At 41.0% G+C, this 20,498-nt stretch overlaps 1 protein-coding gene across 3 annotated transcripts in view; it reads right to left on the reverse strand.

Annotated features, from left to right (window-relative positions):
• diaph2 (diaphanous-related formin 2) overlaps window positions 1-20,498 on the reverse strand; it is a 340,142-nt gene that overhangs the window by 196,217 nt on the left and 123,427 nt on the right. For all 3 annotated transcript variants that reach the window (XM_035160754.2, XM_047340479.1, XM_047340478.1), the window contains exons 16-20: window positions 19,872-19,936; window positions 18,972-19,076; window positions 15,638-15,700; window positions 11,724-12,083; window positions 6,831-6,945 (exon numbers count right to left, since the gene is read on the reverse strand). In XM_035160754.2, coding sequence (XP_035016645.1) covers window positions 6,831-6,945; window positions 11,724-12,083; window positions 15,638-15,700; window positions 18,972-19,076; window positions 19,872-19,936 — 708 coding nt within the window. The remainder of the gene's footprint in view (window positions 1-6,830; window positions 6,946-11,723; window positions 12,084-15,637; window positions 15,701-18,971; window positions 19,077-19,871; window positions 19,937-20,498) is intronic.

Consider the following 20,498-nt stretch of genomic DNA (forward strand, 5'->3'; position numbering starts at 1 on the left):
TGTTTTTAACTATTAAATTCAGGGGGACATTAAAAAAAAATCTTTTTAAAAAAGTACAGTTACTTCACAAACGATTATTAATAAAGATTATAATTTTAGTGCCACTCCATGTTTACCCTTGTCTTGTCAACAGATAAGTTCTAGACAGAACAGACTGACGGAACAAATCCACTTTAGAAAATGCAGAAAATAAGGTTAAATGTATGAGATTGCTTAAATGTGTGGTTAAATTGAAAAGCAAACAGACAAAATATATAAGTTTGAAGGCAAGTAAACAAATAAAACTCAAAGGAAACAGAGCTAAATTGACATATCCCAAACGTTTGTTATCTGAGATTATCCAGGGGAGTGAGCACGGAGACAAAGAAATCAAATATTTAGATGCACGGGGGATATTTATTTTTTGAAGAGACAGATTTTGATGAACATTACCTGAAGGCACATAAAAGTTAGCAGGGTGTAGAGTTGGGAGGCTGTAAGCGGCAGGTATCAAAGAAAGCTAATATTCAGAGGGCTAAAGTTAAAGTGCACTGTGATAGCCAGAATGGCTCTCATCTGAGAAGAGAAGATTAAAATCAGTGGGACATCACAGCGAGGCAATATGAAGAAGGAATGAGAGGAAATCGTGCTCTCTCTCACTCGCTCGCCCCCTCTCTCAGAGACACAGATGCACACGCACATAATATAGTCTCCTACAATAAACCAATTACTTGTCATTAATATTTAAGGGCCTAATTTCCATTCATATGAGATATATTAAAAACGTGCAGGGATGAGCAAGGAAAAGGGCTGACCCTGAGATATCCACAGTAGGTTGGCTGTCTCAAACAGAGAGAAATGAACATCAGGGTGTTTTGTGTTTTATTGAGACAAATGTCTCCTGCCTGCGCCAGCAATTAATGACTTCCCTGCTAAAATGAGGAAAATAGCAAAATGGATCTTTTCCAAGATGAGATTATATCCTCTTTGTTTTGCTTTTAGTAATAATGAACGTTTAATCCAGACGGAACAATTAACTGAGGAAAGGGGGAACGGTCTTGGGTTATGTAAATAATTCACAGATGAGAGGCATTTCTCCACTCACAGTGATGACAGTTTACAAAGCGCGTACATGTCTTGTTGATTTTGTTGTGGGAAGCAGTGGCAGATTTTTTTTCTTTTTAAACCAGACCGGCTCTGACTCCAGATGAACACTGCCATGTCCAAAGGGATGATTTCAGAAGCAAGCACATAAAGATGAGCTAAGAAAACAGAAACGGAGCGATGCCAGGAGAAGAGAGGCCCAGAGACGGCTTCCATGGAAGATCCTCCCTCCTCTCAATTAACAGAATCAGTAATAAACAGCCATGTTCTCCAAGGGAAACATGGCAACCATCGAGCATGACCTCCAAACTCTTTGAGATGGAACATATCAAAAGCTTATCGTTTCACACATGCTACTGTGACAAGGCGGACTAGTCCACAGTGGGCTTAAGTGTCTTGAATTGGGCTTAAACTCATTAGACAAAAGCCTTTAGTACATTGTGAGGATATGAGAAAGCAGAGCCGCAATAGTCTTGGGATCTTCGTTTTCTAAGAAGAACAAGCTTTTCAAAGGTTTCAGTCAACAACACATATTGTTAGTAAATGAATACCCCTTAATAGGATTAAAATATTTTGAGTGGCACTTATTGTTGCCGCAGTTGTTGCTGCACGTTGTGAGACAAAAGTTGTGTCCATAGATTTGTATTGAACACGCGCTGCAGGGCCCCCAGCACACAGTGTACTGGTCAGCAACATCTTTCTAGCCTCCCTGAGAGGTTGCTGAGTGTCGGTGAGGTGGCCGACCATGTGTGAGTGTGTTTGATCTGGTGGCCGAGGTCAGCCCTGATATTAACAGAGTTATTAGGGGACTTATTAGGGAGAGTCAGAAAGCCAGCTAAACCCCCCACTGATTCCATCATTACTGCCGTTGTGGCAGGGTCATTACCGCCCTGCTGCTGAGGCTTTCTAGCAGGGATTGAGAATCTGCTGGTGTGCACACCACTATGGCTCAGTGGGAGGAGTGTGTGTGTGTGTGTGTGTGTGTGTGTTTTTTAGTGTGTGTGGGTGTGTGTGTGCGTGACAGTTGTAGGGACACAGGTAAAGGAAAACGAGTGTCAGAGTGAGGAGAACTCCAGAGGGATTTGATAAAATCCCATGTGATGAGGGGGAGGATGACTGCAGCCATAGCTTTAAGTCGGGGTTTTACCAAGTTATGTTTCCAGAGCTGACCTTTACAGGCACAAGACAAGTTTGAGGATATTTACAAAAAAAAAAAAAATAGATGGAATAACAAGGATGAAATAAAACTTGATGGGAAGGGGTGTATAAATATGTATGTATGTTTGTGTGTTACTAAAATAAAAAATAAAAAGGCCGTTTTTATGTTTATTCGTAACTAGAACATGACTGTGACCAGTATTTATTTATAAATTAACAGAATAAAAGTTATCACATACTAAAATAAGCAGCACAATCCAGGGTTTTAGTTGTTGTTCGAGTTACCCCTCCTTCTTTTTTTGTGTTGTTTGCTCTGAGAAACCCAGAAATCACCATTACAAAGTGGCATATGCCCTTTGTCCGTCAGCAATTGATGTGGGCAATGGAGGAAACATTTTGGAAGAAAGGGGGTGTGAAGTTTGCCAACATCAATCTTGTTTCAAATTGAACCGCAAAGTTCCAGCTGAATGAATTGCCTTTCAAATGCAGCAGGCCATGGCTACACGCATTCAATCCCGAAGTGAATCTGATTTGATCCCAAGAGCCGTACAAAGGCACAACCCACAGATTGATAAAGTGAACTGACGGGAGATGAGGATAAAAAAAAAAAAAAAGGAAAGAAAGAAAGAGCCAAGTCAATGGAGGAGAGGGTAAAGAAAGCAGGATAAGCTGATCCAGTGAAGCAAAGGCAGAAGAGGGAGGAAGAGAGGGAAAAAAAATAAAATGCAAAGTAACAGTTTTAATGGGAAATGAAATAATTGTATGATGTTGTCAGATGTTCTACAGAGTTTAAAGAATGTGAAAAAACAGAGGGATGAGCAAGAGCAAAATGGAGGTGTGTGATAAAAGACTGCTCAGCTCCATTTCCACATCAGAGAGCACTTAATAATGCCACAGGTGGAATACGTGTCTTGACATCAGAAACTGAGGTGAAGCTTTAAGTACGACACATTTTAGGTCACAGGAAAAATGGTTGACTTTCACTTCAACGGGATGCAGCATGTAATATCAAAATATATGAAGCAGAGCTGAGGATTCATACAATTTCTCCAAAGTTACACTGGGCCAAACCAAATCTGGGAGACTGACCATCCCTAAGAAAGTTGTGGAGGAGTTCTTCAAAGAAAGCCACAGTAACAGTCTAATGTTACCTCATCAGGAAGAGTTGGACCCCAGTGAACCAACATGAGGGGGAGTCCAAGACACTGTACAGACAACTGCTCAGCACCTGCTCCTGGAAGAAAACTACACTACATGAAATGGATCGTAATGATTCAGCTGATTGTCCCATGGGAAGATGGATGCAATGAGGCTTCCAGGAGGAAGGCCACCAAGTATCAGGACTTGGTCTAACAATCCAGGGACAAAGGTTGGCAGGCCCGACCATTCCCAGTTGTGGTTGGCTCAAGGATTTTGGGTCCAGCTCTAGTAATAGCAGGGAAGGAGAGGAGGACAGCTGCTCGCAGGTTGGGGGAGAAAACAGAAAGAGCATTGTTGTTTCTGGAACAGGCAGGAGGAGTTGAGCTGGAAGCCAGGAGCACTTGGCCATCGGCTCCCACAATCACTGCCGACCCCCCAACTGGGGGATGTTGTGGGATACAGGGTCGAAATGTCAAAGAAAATGCCACCAGATGACATCTTCTCCTGGCTGAAGGGCTCAGCAAGAGGAAAGTGACTGAAGGTGTTTGTATAAATGTATCAAACAAAGAGGATTAAAACACTGTATGGACGTACAGTGTTGTTGCAGTGGGTATTTATTTTAAGGGATTTTAATAATGTCCATTGTTGACTAAACTATATATATATTTGTTTAATGATTCATGCCATCGTGTTTGAAGTGGGTCTTTCATTAAAACATGGGGTTACCCTGCAGACAGAAACCAATTCTTCATGCGTGAAACATTAAAAAGTTGATGCCTGAATGTCTTAATCCGTCTATGGCTTAACAACTGACACACCATAAGTGTTGAGTTTTAAAATCAAGCCAAAGATGTATTTCATAATAAATGACACATTTAGAAGACTGAAGCCAAGCTTGAAATCCCACTTGATTATCATTTCCTGTTCTTGGTAAAAACTCATTAAACAGTGAGACTCATAAAAGCAGCAGGGGAGATGACAGTTTTGCATTCTCAGTTGTTTTAGAGGCCTCTGAGCGCAATAAGCATGTGAAAATTGGGGGCTGTTAGTGATTCTTTTTTTCCTCTTTTACTGCCAAAGTGTTGTTCTTCAACAATCCAAGTAACAAGCAAGAATCCTAAAACCATGTGGAGTTAACAGAAGCCTCTTTGCAGCACTTTCAGAGGGCAGCTCTGCAGGGGAGGCATTTACACCTGCTTGCCTCATCTCTGCCGATACGCTGGTCCCCCACAGTGCGGTTCACTTATAACTATCTACGTGTAAGATGTGGCAAAGATGAAGCTACCACAAAGAAGCAAAAGAAAAAAAAAACATATGTGTATGTGTGTGGTGGGAAAAAAAAAAACTGTGGCAATATCTAAGACAAATGAAGTCCGTTTTCACCAGTGACTTATTTGTCAAATCAGCATAGAGGATTTATGGTCCATGGTTACAGAGGTTACAATGAGAGTACAACACCTTAGGAATTAATCTTGCAAGCCTCGGCTTTTCCACCTGAACCCCAGCTCCACTTTAAACTTGACCAATACAATTAACGAATTGACTTGAGATGCAGGGAAACGCTCCACCCAAATAGATTAAATTCAAAGTGGAACTAAAGTGGGATTTTTTTGGACGAATGGTTTAATGTTCAAGCACACTTCTTCCTACATACCCTCAGATGCCCTGCATGAGAAAAACTATACTACATGAACAGAGGAAAGAGGAAAAACTACCATTTCATTTTAGGAAGATTCCATCTAGCACCTTTTTTTGCAATACCATCTACATCAAAGCTCCTCTCATTGGGGGGGTGTACATATCAAACATTAAACAGCATTTTTCATTCATGAGAAAATCATGTTCTATTTCAACAATAGAAGGAAAAGAGCTGACTCAGTGAAGTCGCTGCAGGGGTAATTGATAGGGATCCAGCAAAGGTAACTCCCAGGGGAAATGCTGGATCATGAATTCCTACCGGGCCAGCGGGAACATGGACTATCTATAGAAATCCTTGCTTTAAACCCCAGTGGGTGAGAAAATTAATTCAATAAAGAATTTAGAAGGTCATTTAAATCTGAATTAAAGATGTGTCACTGTATCTGCAAATGTTAAGTTGTATTTCATTTTAAGAATCTTTCTGCAAATGCACTTAATAGCAGATGGGCTCTGCAAACATATTTCTGATTTACTATGATGAAATGTTACATTTATCATCTTAAATAACAATTCATGAATCAAATAAAGGAACGTGACGAGAATTAGAATAATTAAACACACATTGCAGAGGTGGGAAAAGGTCTGCCCATCAATTACTTCAGTAATGTCTTGAAGGCTGTGATAAAAAAGATATGGTCTGGCTGATATCTTCTGGTGAGAGATGAGGAGAGTGGCATGACTGCCAGGCCTTTCCCTGCCACTTCATTAAGCCTCACAACAACTGTTCTTTCCTACCCTCACTTTCCTTCCATCTGTATTATACCAGAAAATCACCTTGCGGCAGCCGAGGGAAAATTGCTATTTATTTCACAGAAAAAAAGAAATAGGCGATGAGTCTAGTTTGTAGACCTGGAGGCAGTGAGAACAACAGAGCAGGAAGCTGCTGGGGGTCTGAGTGGTGTCCAAACGGACTGCGGGTATATGGGAAAAGTTGGACGATTCTGTATAGTTATGTCCACACGTCCTGACAGGGCTCTGATTTGACTGTTCTGCGGTTGACAGTACTCTGACTTCTCCCCTCCCACTGCTGCTGGAATTAGAGGGGTGTACTACTCACACATACACTCACACACTGTCAAAGAAGTGGAAAACACTCAAATTGTCATGGGAAGAATACATCAAGTGCCTTCACAAACCCTCCTCCATACAAAAAACAAACTTGCTCCGTGCTGCTTGTGTTATTCATCAGCAAGTTAGGTAGCCTGGTTGTGTATTTGAGAAACAAACTGGCCACGACAAGAAAACTCCCAGAGCTTCCTTCACGAAAGCCCCCCCACCCCTGTCTTCCCCATTGGAGCATTGGTCTACTGGACTGGAAAAAGGCAAGAAATAAACCAAGCATAGCGGCACTTGGTTCACACATATGTACAAGTTCGAGTTTGTGCACATCCGCGTGCACGCCCCAAAAAAACTGAGACTGAAACTACTCAGTTGGTACAAAGAACAAATAAAATGCGCAGGCATATTCCATTTCAAGCTTTCTCACAGACAGAATTGCATAAACACACTGCAACAAGAGGACTAGTATCTCTAATTGGCACAGAGGTTGGAATCCAGAGCATATATAGACCGAGTTCAAATGTAGAGGAGAAAGTGCTTGGTTTTAGGATAATTAACACTTCAGTGAGAAAAATGGCTTCTTAAGTGTCACAAGATGAAAGTGGCTTGGCATCCATTGCCAGGGAGGCTAAATAAGGCATGTGTGTGTAGATTAATTAAGGAATGGGTGAAGGGAGATGACGCCTCCTTACCTTTGCTCTGTGAGGAGAAGCAGAGGGAGAGCTGAGCAAATAGGTCAGGATTCTCAAACTTCTCTTCTTTGACTTTGATCCAGAAGCAATTCTCTGCCATTTCCTGAGGCACTATCTGCAATGACACAAGGATTCCATTATCACTACAATCAGAGACTGCCTTTCCACCAACCTGCCACTCAAAAAGTTCTTCTCACTGGAGATTGGGTTTGTGTGTGTTTTTCACATGTACAGACACACATGTGCCCTTGTGTATGCCTGCTTTGCATCGGAGTGGGAAACAGGACAAGCAAAAAAACAGCAACAAAGCATATGGGTGATATTCAGGGTTAGATACATTCTTGTATGTCTAGTTCACATGACACGATTCTTAGCCCGATTTTCCACAGTCAATTTTGTAACTCTGTGTTCAATCAGCAGTCAGCGATCGCTGTGCAGGAACTCTTCAAAGACCTGGACCAAGAGGTTTGCCAGCACTAGGGGTGTTTGAACCAATTTCAGGGGTCAAATATAATTCCAATTAAAATAAAGTAATATCATTTGAATGCTGTATTTGTATTAATTTTATAAATGTGCTGGCTCGGTGCCTCGGGCTCAGCCTCGCTTGTCTTCTGTGTTGTCCACAGAGGGAGTGTGCATACTGCAGCGCCACTGCTGAGTCTGACAACGTGGTTTTGATTACCCTCGTTCTGAGAGCGAGAGAGAGAGAGAGAGGGAGAGAGAGGGAGAGAGAGAGAGAGAGAGAGAGAGGGAGCCCAGACACAAAAACTGCCATTCAGCTGATGCTTTTACGTCTCTGTGACATATTCTACAGATATAGACATTGCAACTTTCTTGAAAGGTGTACTGTTGCTGGTGAGATGTCAAAATGATTATCAACAGATCATTTTTACAGCAAATGTTGCTGTGATGTACACGCGTAGAAAATAGATGAGACCCCAAAAGAGGAGCTGCTTGTCTCATGCACCTGAGACGCGCTGCTTTATACAGGGTACATAGTTATAATGGGCTCAATTTTAATACAAATTGAATTCAAATTTCAAATAGTATTTGAAGATTAAAAATAATAGGGAATTAAAGTCAAATGGGATTATAGAGGAAGATTGACAGCCCTAGTCGACACATGGAGGAGGCATCTAACTAGTTTTCTAGACGGCTCTACATTAAAATGAATCTGCCACAACTACAGCCAATCAGAGCGCAGGACGAAATGACCAGACTTACTAGTAGGTTTCTTTTGGTGAGAGATCATGTAGTGTGTGACGACTTGTCACCAGTCAGTCACGTATAGTGTGAATTGCACAGTGGTCCAACGACTGAAAATTGAGTCGTCTGAATATGGAAATATACGATGACAAATCACATAAATGTGGCCAGGCTAAAAGATAATGTGAGGATGGATCCTGACCGCACCAGACACATCAAAGCTCTCACTCACCTCTCCTGGGATGAATGAAATTTGTGAATTTCAGTTCGGAGTACAAAGCCTCAGCAGCCCTGTTTACACAGTCCTCCTACCTAGATTTGTCTGAAAGGCTCTAAGAAGGAGCCGAGCACCTACACAGGCTGAGACGATGGCAGGGCAGAGGAGATGCTTTCTCTTCCTGCTCTTTTATTCCCTCTGTACTGCTCAACTAGACAAGAGGCGTACATAGAGATCCACACATAAACAAACTCATCCAGCATGCTGCGGTTATTACCAGCTAATAATGTGTAGGTCAACCTTACATCTGCTTTACATTGTGTTAAGTTGTATAGTGAAAGGTTTTTGTGTGACAGTGTTGCCTTTAACTGACGCTTGGCCCTAATGCACCGCTGCAATTACCCTTCTCAAAACAACAGTAATAGACCTTCCTGCAGTAATTTGACATGGAATAGGAGGTAAACACAGGTCCTAGTGATCACATCCATTGAGTCTCTGTACCTAAACAAAGACGAAGCTTCATTAATGTCATTGCTAACATCTGTGTTTACCGACCATTTCATATCAAACTGGGTGCTGGGAAAAAATTTCCATTACACACAGAAACAACAATCATGAAACACGGAGTTCCAGGTGATACTCAGTCTTTCTGTAATGGCTTTAATAGGAGGCTTTAGGAACCTTCGACCTGAGCTGTTGTTGCTGCTGAGTGTCGTTAACAATGAGCCTCTGTACACTCACTTGCTCTCTGTTCAAAGTCCTAGAAAGCAGCGCACGTCATGTCTGTGGTGACCTAATTAGAGCAAATGGAAACGCAGCGAATGTAGCTCAATGATGTAATGATTTGTTTCATATATATTTCACATTACTGATGCTGATTTTGATGATGCTTGTCTAAAGCATATATAAACAGAAAGTATATAGCATACATTAAAAATGTGCCTATGATGATTTTAAAAATGATGGTGCAAAGGTAGACAGAAGATTCAGGTGCTGACAATCCAAACATGTACTTTGTCGATTTTTTAAACATGATAAAAAAGATCTGATTATTGTATTCATCTTTTGCATGTTAATTGTCAGATTTTAATGTTAAAAAATATATTGTTATGTTATATTAATTGATTCCACAGTAGTTATTTCCCTGCCTTGAAGAGACAGGTAATGGGAAAAGATGGGGGCTAAGACAACTGCCCTGGGTTACTCCTGTGCAGGAGCTTAAAAACTTGCATAACTCAAATTTCAGCCTGTTGCATGAACTGTTCAGATACCCTGGGTCCTGACCTGAGTAAAGATGGCATCTCTATGTTTGAGTCCAGGTATTTTTTACCACTTGAGCTAATGAGCTGTTGCATTGTATAAAAACAAGTTAATTATTTCATCTCACTGATCCCATGTTTCCTTTTGTTCTTCTACTCCCACATGTTTACAGACATCTTTAATCTGTATCGTAATATCATACGATTACATATTTTCGTGGGGAAAGAGAACAAATTGTAATTAGTTTGTAATCAGCAGGTCAAAATGGCAGCTACAGGAAGATTATATATGTGTGTGTTGCTGTTTTTTGGGGCATTTGCACACATCCGTTCTGAATATTCTCTAAGGAGTTTTGTGTGAGACCCAACAACACAGATATAGACGGAAAGCAGTGTTACAACAATAACTCAAACTGATTTAAAATGCACTTAGCACTTGAACACAGTTGACATTTCACTGTGTGTAACTGTGCTGGTCTTCTCCCATGTGAGTCTTATTCTACTGTTTATGACTAAGAATGCAAAGCTACCACAACCCTGGCTTGACTGGAGAAGTTATTCTAAAACTGAAAATAAATAAAAAAGTAGTTCAACTTTTTCCTGATTTGAAAGCTGCTCCCAGTGAGAGTTAATGCTAGTTTATCTGCAGTGTGGAAGCAAGTATGTATGATTGAATGTGTGTTTGTATGTAAGTAGAGATCATCTGTGTATGCATGATGCAACAAAGGATTGGACTTTCATCTACCCACACACTTGCATGTAAAACCTAATGGTCTAATAAGTGCATACCTACAGTATATGACAGCATAATGTTGGCAAACCTGTAATTCATACTCCAGACATGTATGGGGCAGTGGACAAAGGGGATGCATGTATAAAAATGTATTTTCCCTCCCCTTCCTTTTTACACAACCAAATTACAGTTGCTAGTGGCATTGCTATACTTCCATCTGCTGCACACAGATAAGACGGACGACTCTTGTCCCACTTAATCGACACAAGAGACACAGATTGTTTTTCCTCAGGTGGTTATGAATTTCATTTGCATTACCAAACCACAATTCCTGTGGAGACAAGGTTAATGCACCTTCACATTAACCTGTTTCAGTACATTCCCCAAACAACGGGCATGTGCACCAGACAGAAAGCACACAACTCATGCATGCAAATCCACACAATGCACAAGACAATGAGTAATAATATTTAAAATATCAAAGCGCAAACACACACAGAGCCCCACCTGGTTGAAAAACACAAAGCAGTTTTTTCGAATAACTGTTTACACAATGGGTGTTATATTTCATACAGCTGTAATTTATATATTTATTATTGTATCTACTAAATTACATATGTGGCATTTTAAATTCTCCTTAAGGGGACAGCAAATCTGACCTGCAACATGGTGCTTGTAAATGTGACTTGTATTTCCAAATTTCCTTCTCTCATTTATGTAATTTGGTGGCCTGCTGTTTAATAAATAATATAAAGTAGAAATCAAAAAATAATCAAGTTGTTTACTTGTTATTTTGGGAAAAAGAGCCAAAAATGTTGAGGGACAACTGCAATGGCCCTCAACAGAATGAAATATTCACATTCAAAATGTTCATACGTGGCTGGATTCCATTAAAACCTTTAAATCTAATGTGCAACACTAACACGATATCAAAAGAACTAGCCTGATTATGTGGCTGTTGTCAGTAATTGAACACTAAAATGCAAGGTCACACAGACATCAGCAAAGAACCATTAAATGAATGCTAAGAACTCCTGAGGTTATGGATAAATGATGGTAAAATAGAGCCCACATGCAAGAGAATGTCTTATTGAAATCGAATTCAAATGTGATGGAAAGTTACACAACCCAGTCTTCATTCAATTACACTAAGAATGTGCAAATCCAAGGACGTTGAAGCAGTGAAAATTGTTTACTCTCGAATCCCTTTGAAATGGGTGCAGAGTGTGGAAACGTGTTGCCCGTGGCTGAACGCTTGTTTGACTACATTGAAAAAGCATTGGAATGGGTCCACTTTTGGTTTGGATCCTCAACTTTGCATCTTTGTGTTGCACAGGGTTACTCAAAGAATCCTCTAAATCCAAAGCTCTGAAGCAAAGTGTTTTCAGGTGTGATTGTAAAATCATTGCATAATATTTCATATGAAAATAACCGATACAATCAGTGAACATGAGAATATGTGTTTCAGTGAATCGTACCTTGGTCCAGTTGACCCTCTTCATCACAGCTTCAGGCTTGTAGGTCTTTTTGGGCTCCAGCCCATAAGGCAGCTTGACGACAGGTAATGATGGAGGTGGCAGAGGCCCACCTAGGCCCCCAAAGAAAGGCGGAGGAGGCGGGGGCCCACAACCTGGGGGTGGTGGAGGTCCTCCACCTGGAGGAGGAGGTGGCGGAGGTGGCGGTGGAATGCCTGCATGGCCGAAAAGAGGAGGAGGAGGAGGTGGAGGAGGAGGACATCCACCAGGTGGCGGTGGCGGAGGAGGTGGAGGAGGAGGAGGAGCTGCTGCACCCCCTGCTAGTGGAGGTGCTGCTCCTGACGCAGGTGGACCTGCTGCAATCTGCAAACAGAGGGTGGAAAGAATAATGATGACCTGCAGATAAATTGGTGGATCAATACAAACCTCAATCTTATGTCACTAAATATCTAAAGCTACTCTGAATAGGTCAAGCCCTCTGTCATTTCCATGATTTCACAAACTACAAGTATTAAGATCACAAGTTTATGAAACATTTCTGTGCACATATTTTCTGTCAGTCCGGCAGTTTGTTTGTATGTATTGTTCCCGATATATATATTTGAATTTGTCCTTTGAAGAAAAAAATATTATTAAAACTACATTATAAACTCAAGGTGGTGTCAAAAAGTCAAATTTGACACAGAAAGTCTGCTGCTGTCTGTTTGTTTATGTTTCCTTATTGGAGGCAAAGGTCATGTTTGTCATGAAATTCTACCGAAAACAAAATGCCGCTTAATTTAAAGAGCTTTTAATCAGACTAATGTGTTGTGTTCATTAAATCCCAGTATGTAAATAAATACTAGACTCGACTTTGGAGGAAAACCTGTAAACGACTGCTGTTCTAATTTGCTTTAACACAAAGATAAGAACATTGCTTTCCTATCAAGTCTTTGTCATGAGTTCTCACAGTGGCAGGCTATTAAACAGTAGACAGGGATGTAATTAGACCCGAGACTGATAAGACAAAGTCTTTCAGTCCTTTGACATGTCTGCACTATCACACCTGGTGCATACACAGGTAGTCTTTGATAGTGATAATGCTAAAATGAAAAATGTTTCAGAGAGAAAAAGTTATGCAAATACAACAATTACAGATACCCGAGCTTAGACAGGGCTTGATCCTCAGAGCTGATTAGGTGCCAGTTCTCACCAAAAAGCATTTCCACTTGCACATCTCATTTCTAAAACCAATTTCCCCACTGTGCTCATTTCCCTAGTCACTTGATTGTGTGCGTAAAATGTGATTGGCTTCATATTTAAAGACATTACGTAGTGTTTCATTACATAATGGCATTGGTGGATTGTTTATTAGGGCCAAAATTAAAAAGGTGTTGTGCAAGGAGCGTCTCATACAGATTGCCCCGGAGCCATTTAGTGAAAATCCACATTCGATGATTACATGTCTGTCAATCTCAAGCCCTCGTGGCCCATTTTCTCTTCAAAGATTAATATGAGGGAATGGAAGCAAATTAGCTGCTAAATTAGAGCGCTGGTTGTTTCCGTACTGAGGGGCCCTCCGAGTTTCAACCCCTCTCTCTGATCTCCCCAATAATAAAGCTTTGGGATGCAATACCAATGCCACTGGTATTTTCTCCCTCAGATATGAAAGCAAACACCCAATGAAATCCATAAATGGTAAAGTATATAAATGATTGAGTAATCAAAAGGATATATTTAATGACGATGGACATTTTAGAGTGAGTTCATCTGGGAAAGCATCGCACTCAGGGCCGTGTCTTACACCTATGCACGTGTATTATTTAGTGTCTTTACTGAACACACCCGTTCACAGAGTTGGGGAAAAGTAAGGGAACCCTTGGATTTATTAAATGATCCGGACACCTTTAGCAGTAATGACTCCAAACAACTGCTGGCAGACCATAGAGGAACTTTCAGGGGGAACTTTTCACCATTCTTCCTCACAGGACTGCTTCAGCTCAGGGATATTCCCTTCCACTGGAGGTAATTCCACAGCCGCTCTGTTAGGCCAAGCTCAAGGCTCTGACAACTGGATTTTCTTTGTTTGAAGTCACTCTGCAGTAGATCTATTTCGATGTTTAGGGTCATTGTCCTGCCGTGTCACTTAATTTTCTCCTGAGCTTCAGCTGCAGACAGCTACCCCGACATTATCTTGTTAGACACTTGGATAATCTTTGGAATTAATTTCCCACTGAATTACTACGAGCTGTCCAGGCTCAAATCATGACATCCCAGCTTCTGTACTTCAGCACTAGCAGGAAGTTTTATGTTGGTTTGCGATGCTCAATTCATGCAGTATGTAGTACAGGCTGTTCTTTCCCAGCAATGCAACCTTAGTTTCATCAGCCCACACAACATTTTCCCAATAGTGTTGAGTGTCAAGATGGTCTTTGGCTAACTTCAGGCATTGTGATGTTTTCCTTGGGAGAACAGCAGCCTCCTGCCATGGAGACCATGACTGTTCAGTGATCTGTGCAAAGTCGACAGAGACGATTCCTTTAAGCCTTTACCTTGTTAATCTCTACGTCTTTTTTACTTTGAATACTCTGCATTGTTCTTTTGGAGTCATTTTAGAATCAATATCAGAATCAGAACTGGGCAAGTAGCCACAATACTACATCACGTCTATTTAAACATTTGTCCAACTGTAGACTTTTTCACCCTAACATGAATAATATGATTCTTTTCTCTCTTTTTTGTTTGACACTATTCACATTGGCAGGTAACGAAGTCCAAAGGTTTGAGTGTTTCTTTAACGTTCCAGGTAAATGTAGCACACACCTCCCGTCTTGCTTCATTGGTTAGACTCTAGGTTTGAAAACTGTTGAATCCAGTTAGCATTTGTAAATGTCATTGGCGGATAGGGGTTCACATACTTTTCCCACTAACTTAATGAAAGCTGGAATGATGTATTCAGTATGGACAAAAGTAGGTATTTGTCCGTTATTGTTATTCAGCTGAAGATATGACCATATTTTATATACATGTTGTATATAAATTAAGAAAATGCTTAAGGGTTAAACTACTTTATATTTCCACTGTAGGTAGGATATTGCATTAACATTTACCATATAAAAGTAACTGTGAATATGTGAGAACACGCACAAATAAATCTATCTATAGATACATATTGAAAGAAGAGAAATACTGTATTTACAAACTGCAGTATATAATGACATATGAGCTTTAAGATACCTGAATTAGTATCCTGTGTTGTTTTCTAATATGTACATGATCCAACATGTTTTAACTGTGTGTCTCTGGCCAGGTAGTGAATGTCCTTAAAATAATTTTTCCATCATGTGACTTTTGCAGAGCCCATCTGGAGCAGGATAAAATAAAATCTAACCAAATTAGATTCATAGTCTGCTGGACTCAATGAGGAGGTCAGCATGGAAGATAATCAACTCTGAACATTGTGTGATTAAATCTACGCCTCAATCTCATCTCTGATGGAGGAATTCAATCACAAAGTGTTTACTTAGGAAATTTGCATTTAACAAGCAATAATTGCCTTTAGTTAAAAACCTTGTACAGTTTCTCAAACCTTGGAACTGCTCCATTATTAAGCTTAATGGAATAATGGTCCTAGATACATAGACTTTTAAAGCATGTAATTGGTTTCTGTGAATGAGTCATTTCAAAAGATAAAGCATTGCATCAAGATGTGTATTGGAAATTAAGATAAGAGACATTGCTTGTCAGTTCAAACAGAATGTCACTTCAATTTAGAGAAATTGAAGTTTAAAACATGCAGAGAGAACGGAGATAAGTTCCATCATCATTTTCTCTAACAAAAATATTTTGCAACACAACTCTTTTCCACATATGACTTTTTTCCAGGTGATAAAAAGTGAGGCTAGATCCAGGGCCGTGCATGCAAAGAGGACACCCACCTTGGCTTCAGATTCCCTGATGAGTCTCTGAGCCTCTGTGAGCTTGTCTTTTTCATTAGTTAACTGTGCAGATACAACACAAACACACACACACACACACACACAGGAAAACACGTCACAGAAGACACATACGGAAGCAGAAAGGCAAAAGTGGGGGTGGGTTAGATAGACAGAGAAGAGAAGGAACACTAGTATACTACAACAGGTACAGATGCAAAACTCACACCGAACACAAAAAAGGCAGGAAAGAGAATCAGGGGAAAGAGGATGTTCCTTACACATGAAAAATGGTAGGACAGCGTCATTTTCCCATTTTGTGTGAATGAGTTATTTGATGTGCAAAAGGTACAGTACTTTTACACCTAAAACAAGATGTAATCTATCTTCAAAAGAGAATCTGTGTAAAGCTCAGACGGCAGCATGAAAGGAACAAGGAGCAGCATCACTGACAGTTGGTGCACCTTCAAACCCTTTTTCCATTTTCCTGCCCTTTTCTTCTTTTTGGCATCGAAAAACACGTCCAACTTAACACTCTAAGATGTGTGATGGGCACCGATTTCACTGTGCAGCCTTTGTTTTAGAAATGCACGCATTTTGCTTTGATATTTCACTGAGTGCAACCTTGCCGAAAAGCAACTGAGCCACTGAAATGAAAGATCTTTTCATGGAGTCATTCCTACAGACCACCTCTTACTATAGACTGTAGATAACTAAATATTTAATGGGTAAAATGGAAAAGGGGGATGAAATCCTTTAGTGGGGCGAGTTATAAAAGAACTTTCATTTTGCAAGAATTTTTAGGGAAACAGAATTAAAGTGCAATATTTAAGGCAAAGGGAAGTTTTATTTTATCTTTCATCCTCTGGGATTAAAAGTTAGAAGTCTGTGAGGATTACATTTTCAAGACAAACCAGAGAGATCCACGGCTTCTATAGCACAGCACGGCCTGCTTCCTGAGTCCAGCTCTGCAAACCACCATTCACCATGACAGCGAATGTGTGCTTTTAGCTAAACAACTGAATTGGCTCCGTTTCATAACAGCAAAAAAAAAAGCACACGTTGTAACAGTGACTACATGGTGAGTTCCGCTGTCATTATCAGTTGAGTCAAATTCTATAATCAGCCACGATGGAAGGCAGCCTGGCAGGAAAAGAGAGAGAAAGTGGTGGACTACACCTACAGCTCCTCTTGGGGCCAAGCTGGGTCAGCTACAAGACCGCCAGGTTGTTAAAACCTATTAATGGGATGGCGCAGAGTGCTCCAATGTACCACTGCAGTGCTACATTATTCATCACATCCACAGCCAATTCAATGAATAACTTCCCTTTTTTTTTGGCCTAGTGTGGTTGCAAGCAAAGGTTTGGAGAAGGATGGATGATTTCCACTTGTTGTGATTTCTGTCCTTTGTTGATGTTTACAGGCAGAACCTCCACTCAAATCAATTGGGGGATAATCAAACAGACACATCAAACAGGCTGCTTGTTACATTGCCAAAGTTCCCAGAGAAAGACTCTCATTAAATGTGTTGGTTCACAAACAAGGTGAAAAGGAGCGACTCAGGCATGCGAGTGTTTTAATATCTAACAGGAATCCAGGCGGGGAGATGAAAGGTTAGGGTTAGCTCCCACTTCATTCAAATTCAGCAAAACAGCGGTGACAAGACGGCAGCTTTGACGGACAAAGTGAATGTGTGTCCTCACAGCGATTTAAAGGTTCCACACTCTCAGAGTTAATGGCTTTCTACAGCACTGTGTCAAATGCGGATTAGGTTGCAAAACACACTCTTTCAGCCGAGTCTTCCTGAAGTGGCAGAATCACAACCGTCTGGGAGGATGACACTGTTGTTGTGTCGCATTGCTTCAGGAAGCAAATCTATGTTCAGTGTGAACGCCTGCCCCAAAAACAGGAGGTGATTCTAGATTGTTAATGCAACACTCACATATTTGAGAAGATCAACTCTTAACTAAAATTCAATTAAAAAGAAAGGTAGATAGTTACGTTTATCTATGTTCAATACTAAGTACTGCAATTACTTTATATACTGTAAATATGTTTTGTCGATATCCATAGGGGATATTTTTTTATTTGTTATGGCCACATTCATGCAGGTTTGAGTCAAACAAATGACATGTTCTCCTGTTGAGGTTCATGTCTGTTGATCTGCAGCTCTCCATCTATAATCGCTCTCTGAAGGAGCAGTCAGACAAACAGAGGAAGAGAGGGTTTGACTCTCCGGGGCTTCTCTGCTCCACACTATACCTGTTAATGCACCACAGTCAGTCAGTCTTCAAAAGACAGGGGCTGCCAGGGGAGGGTGAGGGGGAAGGTGTGTGATAGGGAAGAGCAACTTGGAAACAACGTAAAAAGCTCAAACAAAGAAAAAGAGGCCAAGCAAAGGTAACACAAGTCTGATGCACTTGTTTCTGACAGAGAGTGGAAGGAGAGAGCGACGGAAAAAGAGGACAAGCAGCTGGAGAAAGCGCGGAGAAGCTTTTCTGATGGTCTCATTAAAATGGGCAGGCAGTAATCGGGGACAAACGCAGGTAACAAGCGGCAACAGAGCACTCAGGAATACCAAAGAATGGTTGCAAGAGAACTGAGGCAACAGTAAAATACAACTCAGAAAACACCTGGGTGATGCTTGGAACACATTAGGCGCAATTCGTCAGACGGTGAGTGCTAATATAAGCAACCAGAGAGGAATGCTCGAAAGGAAAAGCAATTTCTAATATAGATGTAGCTATACCATCTTTCAATGGTGGTTTTATTAAATTCCCTAAGCATGGAGGCAAACTGCCCTTCTGTCCCAAGGCAGTGCTAAAGTGTTTGAAATTGGGTTAAGGGGGAAATAGCAGTCATTTTCTGAGCTCAAAATGGAGGGTTTTGCCTGGGAAAAAATGATGCGGAGGCCAGGAAAAGAAACGCAATCCATCTCTGTGATGATAGAATTACATAGGAAAAGCTTCAATAGAGCAATCTGCCCATATAAAGAGCTACAACTTAAGAAAGAGATTGACCCTTTATTAAATCAAATGTTCTTGCATGGAGGATAACTCCCATTTACAGCAGCATCACATGTGTAAGTGGAGCAGAAAGGTATCCTTCTGACCAAATCAGCCGTTTTTGAGTGGCGCCATTACTTTGCACAGCTAGGATTGGAAGCATTTTTTTTTGTCAAAAAGAAACTTTTATCAAATTGATTAAAAGTGTCTAGATATCGGATCTTTTACTTTCTTCCTTTTGATTCTTTTTTGGGAAACATACAGCATAAGAGATCTCTGGGGAAATGCACCGCTGTTTTGCAGAGCAGTGTTATTTCTCTTCATGGAGTTACCTGGGACTCCAGGGCCTGGATCTTCCCCTCCAACTCTTTGATTCTCTCTTCCTTCTTTTGAGACTCTGCCTGGGCCTCCTGCCGTGCACTGAACTCCTCATCAAACTGAAAGAAAAGAGACACAAGTATGTCTATGTGCAGATAACAAACATGAGCACACAGCTGTAAACACACACACACGCAGGTTGGTGAGCGGCAGGATGTCTCCAGAGAATGGCCACAGGGCGCATCAACAGACACCAAAAAACATGCTGTCTTACACTCTCTGGCCAATTTCTATTCATAGCCCTCATGGCCCTCGAGCCCTGTTGTCCTTTGTCTTTGTTTCAGGCCTGGCTTTCATGTATGTTGATGGATCTAACCTTTGCAGAAACCAAGCCATGTCACTACGATGATTTCACTGGCGCAGCGGGGTGTAGCAGGCTGGTGGGACAGGACTCTTAAGAAGAAAACATAGCCAGGACCCCCCTGGTGTCACCAGGCAGTGACAGTGAGGCTCCTTAAGATACATTTCAATATTACACACACTATGCTCAGGGTAAAGTCTTTCCTGGAATAAATAAAAAACGCTTTGAATCAACAAAGGGTTAACTTGAACTACATTAAAAGAAAATGTAAGTTAAAGTGAGACATCCTTAAAGGGACACGTTGAATTGTAGAACTTGACCAAAACAGCCTGCACATAACTTAACTCTGTCATGACACTGTGCACAAATAAGTATACATCACAACATCGGCATTGATTCTTGTAATGCTGATACGGATCATGTAGCGTCACAGCCAGGTATTGATCAGGGCATGGCAGATCAATAGCTTGTCTGGGAGCTCTGAGGGAGAAAAAAAACGTTCCTGATGGGAGGCGGCCAACCAGAGGCGCTGCAGGAGTGATTAATGTCTCACCTTTTTGGAGAACTCGGCCGCTTTCTGCTCACTCTCGTCAACTTTGGCTTTATCCACACACTGATCTGGAAAAACAAGGCGGCAACGGTCACGAGACGCTTCAAAGTCGTATCTGGGTGAGAAGCTCCGCGCGTGAGATTTACACTTCGACCTGCGTCTTGTTTTCAAAGCACATTAGGGCAAGTGTGATCATTAATTCTATCTTTAAAATAACTGTCCATTAGGTGTTTACAACTTAAGATGGTCTTAAAAACCGTCATACATCAGGAGTGCCCTTCAGCACACCTAAGAATGCTAAGTGGGTTATGTGGAGGTTGTGTGTGGTGTGAACAAATATCAGCCAAAACCTAGAGGGTTGGACCAAATCAACTCTTTTACTTTGTTTTCTTCACTGTGTGCGTTTCAATTTATTCAGTTTTTCTTGATTATGTGATTTGGAATCACATGCAGATGAATTGTCTTCAGGACTGAGCAAGTGTAAATTATTGTTAGATCACACGTTAAGTGACACGAAAATGTGAAGAAAAAAAAAAACAATCACGAATATATCCAATCGCAAGAATTTAACAAAGCACACCCCGGGAAGTTTTTGCAACAGCTGATCTTGGCAAAGTAAGTGAGAAACCC

The sequence above is a fragment of the Hippoglossus stenolepis genome, chromosome 7 (genome assembly GCF_022539355.2).
Source record: "Hippoglossus stenolepis isolate QCI-W04-F060 chromosome 7, HSTE1.2, whole genome shotgun sequence".
NCBI lineage: Eukaryota > Metazoa > Chordata > Actinopteri > Pleuronectiformes > Pleuronectidae > Hippoglossus > Hippoglossus stenolepis.